The sequence below is a fragment of the Wyeomyia smithii genome, chromosome 2 (assembly GCF_029784165.1).
Source record: "Wyeomyia smithii strain HCP4-BCI-WySm-NY-G18 chromosome 2, ASM2978416v1, whole genome shotgun sequence".
Classification (NCBI taxonomy): domain Eukaryota; kingdom Metazoa; phylum Arthropoda; class Insecta; order Diptera; family Culicidae; genus Wyeomyia; species Wyeomyia smithii.
Genome location: NC_073695.1, coordinates 107537428 through 107544136, shown reverse-complemented (window position 1 = coordinate 107544136; position 6709 = coordinate 107537428). Strand labels below are relative to the sequence as shown.

The following is a 6709-nucleotide window of genomic DNA, read 5'->3' as shown; positions in this document are numbered from 1 at the left end:
AATCAAACTATAACATCAATCTTAGACTACCAAAAATTTAGCGTACAATTTTAACCGTGAATCATTTCACACCAATAAAAATGAGCCAAAACTATCAACAGATTATATCTTGTCAATGAAGCGAAACAGTCGATGCAAATCGAGCAGTGAATTTTGGCTTATCTGTTTATTTAAAAAACCTAATATATACCAGCAAAACTCACGCGATTGACGGGAACAAAGCAAGCATTCAGTTGAAAGTGATCGCTAAAGCGATTGTAATATACGCAGGAAGAACAGTACAGTTTCGATTATATTACTATTTTCTATATGAAAATCCGCACTATCTGAATAAAGCGTTCTACAAACCGCAGAAAAATGTGACCCCATGTGTATAATTTTGAAAAAGAACAGCTTCACAAGAAATGTTCCAGTTTTAATATCTTTCTTTTAATTGCCATTTTTGATTTGGCTGAAACTTTGCATAGACGTTTCTATAGGCAAAAGATGTCATTTTGTGCTATTGGTTGAACACGACTCATTTTTGAGAAGCTATTTAAAAATGCTGTTTTGGGAAGGTATTGATGATTACAAATATTTTTGGGGCCAAAACGGTTTGTTTGATCGGTATGACGACTTCGAAAAAGTTGTGAATAACACTTTTGTCTATCCGAAAAAAATATGTACTCCTAAAAAATTTTTTCTGAAAGAAAGTTAAAAGAACAACTAAAAATAAATTATTTTAACCTTTATTGAACCCTTGTGTGGGAAACCACACAAATGAATTTTGTTTTGATTTTTTTTCGAAAACTTCTCGATCGATTTTGATGAAACTTCTTGACAATTCCTAAAACATCAATCTTACACAAAATACATTTTCTCAAAGGGAAAAATATTATTGGTTGATGAGATATTTAAAAACTTACGTTGTTTACCCTGGTGTGTGGATTTCCACACATACAACATTCGAATTTATTTTGGACAAGAAACAACTTAATTTTGCCCCAAACATATATTTTTCATTGAGTGCTTTCATACCTGAAGCTATAGGTACCAATTAATCCTGTTTCAAAAATCGAATAAGGTGTGTATGTGTGCGGAAGTATGTGTATGTGTGTTTATTTTCATTCTTACGACCATATATCTCGATTTTCTCAGCAACGGCTAAACCGATTCGATTGTTCTTAGACGCGTTTGAAAAAGCTTAAAATCTAGTTAGTTGATGGAAAATATCGTTTTAATCCGAAGGTTCATTCCAAAATCACGTAACAAAAGGTGATCAATTTACATGGGAACTGATAAACTAATTGATTTTTTTTTCAACGGTTTGACTGATTTAAAAAATGTATAAATGTTCATTCTTGTAACACGCATCAAAATCAAATCAATCAAAAGGCTACGTGGGACATGTGCAAAAGTATGTGTTTATTTGTTTCATCCCAATGTGAGAATTTTCACACATATGAGTTAGGAATACGCTAATGCTAGAAGTACCTATTTAGTGTTTGCACAGCCTGGTCGAGCAGTGTTCAACATTTACACAGTTTTATGTCTACTGCAAGACAAGTATACTCGCACTTTTAGGTATATTGAAATAAATTCAAAATGGCTCTCCCGAGATGGTCTAACAAGCCAGTCGTCGTGGGTTCGAGTCTCGGCTCGGGAGAAACTGTTAGTGTTAGTAGGATCGTAGCGCTAGCCCCGCAATAGATATAAGGGGCCATCCACATACCACGTGGACAGCTTTGGGGTAAGGGGGTTGGCTTATGTCCACGGTCCATACAATTTTTTTTGAATTTATATGGACAAATGTCCACGGAGGGGGAGGGGGGGGGGGCTTTCAAAATCGTTAAAAATCCGTCCACGTGGTATGTGGATGGCCCCTAAGTGACTTTTCACCTACGCACACTAATGAACGTGTAAACTCATGTAAATTTCCTCCAAAATGTAAATCATCGCACCTCGTTGCTCCGACTTTTTATCACTTTTTACCATTTTTGGTCGATAATGTTAAGCAGCTTCCCCCGATTTATGATCACGAATGAAAAATTCATTCAGAAACGAGTTAAGAACTTATAATAAGTATTCAACTGAATATTTGTCCAGCTGCCAAAAACATAGCATAGCAAACAAAAAAGCGATTTGTAAATACTTTCCTCAACTAGGTGCACTAATACATTCGTACGTTAAAAGGTCTATTGTCCTTTTCACTAAACATTTGACTGCGAAGTCTGTGTATAATGAACGAATCGGAATGTAGCACCAAGGCTTTGCTTGCATTGCTTAGCATGGATTTCAGAATACTCTTACGAACATTCCTAGCACCAAATTACTTCATTTGGTCAAACCCATGTTGGGATTTTTTTTTTGTTCAATTGCTATCATAGCATGTTTAATTGGTCTCATATCATGTAAACACGTTTTGTTTTGTAACTTTTGCATGAACCATCGGATCAAACAAATGTCCGATGATGACCTAATGGCCTTCAAGCCCTTCCAATTGCAGCCAAGGAAATCAAATCAATACATCCATTTCTGAGATAATCCAAATGTATTTTTCAAGATTGTTTTTGTACACTACGCATAATAGCATTCAGTTGGTTACCTCCGAACTACTGCAATGTACTAGGCGTTTCCACAAGTTTTGTTTTGTTTTTTTTTTTTCAACGTACCTTTGGAAATTATCATTAAATTTTGAGTATATTTTTGAAAAAAAATCTTCCCTCCAAATCCTAACAAACGCATCTAGCTCCAAAAGGACTCAAATCGGTCAAACCGCTGAAAGAAAAAATCGGTTAGTTTATCAGTTCCTATATAAGCTGACCACATTTCGGAACAAAACGATATTTTTTGTCAAATAACTAGACTTTTAGCTCTTTCAAACGCGACTAAGAACAATCGAATCGGTTCAGCCGATGCTGAGAAAATCGAGATATAATGGTCGTAAGAATGAAAATATACACACATACACATACTTCCGCACACATACATACCTCATTCGATTTTCGAAACAGGATTTTTTGGTACCTATAGCTTCAAGTATGTATGCACTCAATGAAAAAAATAAGTTTGGGGCAAAATTAAGTTGTTTCTTGTCCAAAACAAATTAAAATGTTGTATGTGTGGAAAACCACACACCAGGGTAAACAACGTAAATTTTTTTTAGGATGCAATGAAGGTTAAAAAGCTCATTTTTCAAAAACCTAATTTTACTAGACTGCCGACTTTTGTTATCTCCTAACTGGTCCCAGTTCGGCGGAGACTGTTAGTGTCAGTAGATTCGTTGCGCTAGCTCCGCAATTGTCCTGTACACTTGGCTACGAAGTCTATGTATGATAAACAAAAGGTCGAGTTCCGATACGGAATGGAGCACCAAGGCTTTGCTGTTTGCTTTTATTTTAATCAGGGGTTGACAAAACTGCGTGTTGATAAAATTGGAACAACACTGTACATAGATAAATTTCACCACCGTCTTATAGTGATATCGTCAGACAAAACATTCTCTGATATGCTGCTTGCGGGGATATTCTGTTACTATCTTAAATTCCTACGGCATATAAACAAACAGTACAGCGTTAACATAATTCAGTGGCAATAACGGTCTCAGAAGTCCGCGCGATGGCTATCAAAATGGTTGATGTGATCACGGTTGTTTTAGTTTCTTTACTGTTTTTCGTTCAATTTGTTAAAACTATCGAAGTTACAACGGTTACAACGAAAACAAGCAATGAAGGAGTCGGCTTCGAAGTCTTGCTCGCCAAGTTGGACTATTTGGAGTACAAGTTTATGGTGCTGGAGTACGATATAAAGGAACAAAACGAGTTGATGGCACGGAATCAAGCTCATCTCGAAAAGAGCAACGAAGGAATGGCGTGGATGGTAACGCGCTTAGATGAAGCACTTGGACGGAACTTCACACAGGTGTTAAGCCAATCGTGGAAAATTTTGCAGCAGCAGAAAATTTGCACAAATCACGAAAACTTACGCAATGCTATATTCAACTTGAAACCCATTAAGGGGCCCTCTGATAACGTGCGGATGCTTTTTGATTTGCATCAATTCAAAGTCCGAGGTCCATATGACTCCTGTTCTGCCGAGCCAAGCAAAATATCCGGAAAGTATCTACTGCAACCGTTTATGGAGGATGAACCATTTGTGGGCTTCTGTGAGCAAACAAAATTCGGTGGAGGGTGGATGGTGATCCAACATCGGTACGACGGATCACTAGACTTCTATCGCAACTGGACCGAATACAAACATGGTTTCGGCGATGCTGATAAAGAATACTGGATTGGTTTGGAGTTGTTACACAAGATAACTTCAGCAAAAGCTTACCAGCTGTTAGTTGAATTAGAAGACTTTCTTGGAGACTTCAAGTATGCTAAGTATTCCGATTTTGAAGTTGGCAATGAAACAGAGAAGTACATTCTGAAGAAAGTAGGTGCTTACACTGGAACTGCGGGAGATTCACTGACGTATCATAAAGGAATGAAATTTACCACACTGGACAGTGACAACGATGCCAATGCTGCTAACTGTGCAGAGTCAAGTAGCGGCGCTTGGTGGTACAATAAATGTCTCCATAGGTATGTAAAATACATGGTTGCTCGCAACGAACATATCATTTATTAATTTCCCTTTTTAGTAATCTTAATGGTAAATACATGAACGCAAACGATGTTAGATCAGTTATCTGGTATCATTATAAAAATGCTAACTATGGGTTAAAATACAGCAGAATGCTGATTCGAGAGGTGAACTGAAAAAAAAAATTAGTAAATATCGCGCTTTTTTAGTGAACAAAGGGAAAAACAAGTATTCCAGCATACATTATCACTAAAAATTCATGTTAAAAATATATCAAATGCATAGAATAACTTTGGGATTTGGTCATATCGAACGATCAAATCAATAAATATACTGTATACCGAATTTGTCATGGTTTCTCCCAGCTGTTAAACCAATGTTTGAACGTTTCTTAATAAACGAAAAAAAAAAAATATCAATAAACAGGAATATACAGTATGTTATTTGCAAGCATATTATATAGGTATATTATAATATATATTATTTGGTAAGTTAAAAAAATATCATCTGAAAATGTTGGTATGTAAAAAAGAATTCTGAATAAAGCTTAGTAAATGGATAAAAAAGTCATAATCATCCTCCGGTTCTTACTATTCTATATATTGGTATTTTTAAGCATTTACTCTTTTGATATTATGCCGGACACGATTATTTAGTGAACATCGAAGATGAAAAGAGATGAGATAAAACTAACTTATAACCGTTACAAATATATATAAATCATTCCTTGATTCTTCGGCAGAACTCGGTTCGTCGGAGTAAAAAGGGCTTACAGGAGGAATGAAATCGCGAATCTATGGAACATCTGTACTGCGACAGCGACACCCGTAAGTTCTACGAGAGCTCGCGCAGAGGCTACGTACTACAAGCCGATATGTGCCGCGATCTGGAAGGAAATCTTTTGACGAGCGAGTGTGAGGTGGTCGGAAGGACGAACCATTATTACGGCGAGCATCATAACTAGGATGTTACGGCCCCAACCCCTGGGAGATTGAAGAGGAAATCAGCAGGGTGAAAAATAAAAAAGCCGCTGGCAGTGACCTACTACCAAGCTAGGGATACCATCCGTCCTGATTTAGCAGGACATGTCCTGATTTTGAGACCCATTTGGAGCGTCCTGATTTATTTTTCATATTTTAGCATTTGTCCTGATTTTTCTGAATGATGCCGGATATTAAAAAAAGTAGCAGATTGTTCAATATTTTTATTTTGACTCCGGGAAGAAACGAACTTATTTCGAAAGATTTTTTTCTTTGGTTGAATCTTGACGAGAGAAATTGTCTAGTCGTTGAATCCGTTATGCCTTGTTCAGACTACGCCGGATATCACCTGATATCGCCAGATGATATCGGATATCACCTCTAGTGTTCACACTTCAGTGAGCTGATATGATTTGACATTTGCTAAATTTGGTAATTAAAAAGAGAAGAAAACAAAAACAGGTCAAAGCTAAAACAAGACAACAAGAGCAATGGGATTAGGATAGAGATGTCAGTTAGTTGGCTTGCACCAACGCGAACTCCCATATGCAATTGTCAACATGTGCGGGATGAAAATAGCAAAAATATTTCCTTCCTTTTTTCTCGCATGCAACGCAAATTGCAAAATTTGTAGGGTTGCGTCAAACGTCTGTTGGCCGTGTTGCCAACTGCTGGTAATGTTGTTATTATTGGTTTTCGAACATGATATCCGCGATAGCATGTAGCCGAGGTGATATCCGTTGACAGCTCGATTGTATGGGATATCAGGTATAATATGGATGGTGATATGGCCTCGATAGCACGAATCGCCTGATATCAGGTAATACGCGGTGTAGTGTGAACGGGGTATTAAACGTTTTTTGACAAGAGAGTGTTTCAGGGGTATGTATATTATTTTTTGTTTGATAAGAAATGTCAAAGAAATACATATGCCACAAAAAATTTATTTTCAATTTTTAACAAATGTAAGCGATTTTAAGATAAACACCGCCGTCAAGAAATCATGACACAGGGATGCCAGGTCATTATTCAAATATCTTCACACTCTATAAAAATGTCTCCACACATAAGAAATTTGCCAACACGTTAAAAAAGTTATCGAAAATTCTAGCGAACATATTAAAACGGGTGCGGTTAATCAACCGACTATTAGGCTTTCACTC

The 6709-nt window shown here is 36.8% G+C and overlaps 1 protein-coding gene across 1 annotated transcript; it reads left to right on the top strand.

Moving 5' to 3' along the window:
• Positions 1-3584: 3584 nt before the first annotated feature.
• Positions 3585-4996, top strand: LOC129725491 (microfibril-associated glycoprotein 4-like). The gene is made up of 2 exons (XM_055681411.1): positions 3585-4565; positions 4625-4996. Exons 1-2 carry the CDS (start codon positions 3598-3600, stop codon positions 4740-4742), a joined length of 1086 nt encoding a protein of 361 aa, XP_055537386.1. The 5' UTR covers positions 3585-3597; the 3' UTR covers positions 4743-4996.
• The last annotated feature ends 1713 nt before the right edge of the window (positions 4997-6709 follow it).

Excerpts from the sequence above, each read along its gene's own strand:
- LOC129725491 (XM_055681411.1), top strand. The coding sequence starts at position 3,598 with ATGGCTATCAAAATGGTTGATGTGATCACGGTTGTTTTAGTTTCTTTA. Across the intron at positions 4,566-4,624 it reads TACAATAAATGTCTCCATAG|TAATCTTAATGGTAAATACA; the intron begins GTATGTAAAATA and ends TTCCCTTTTTAG.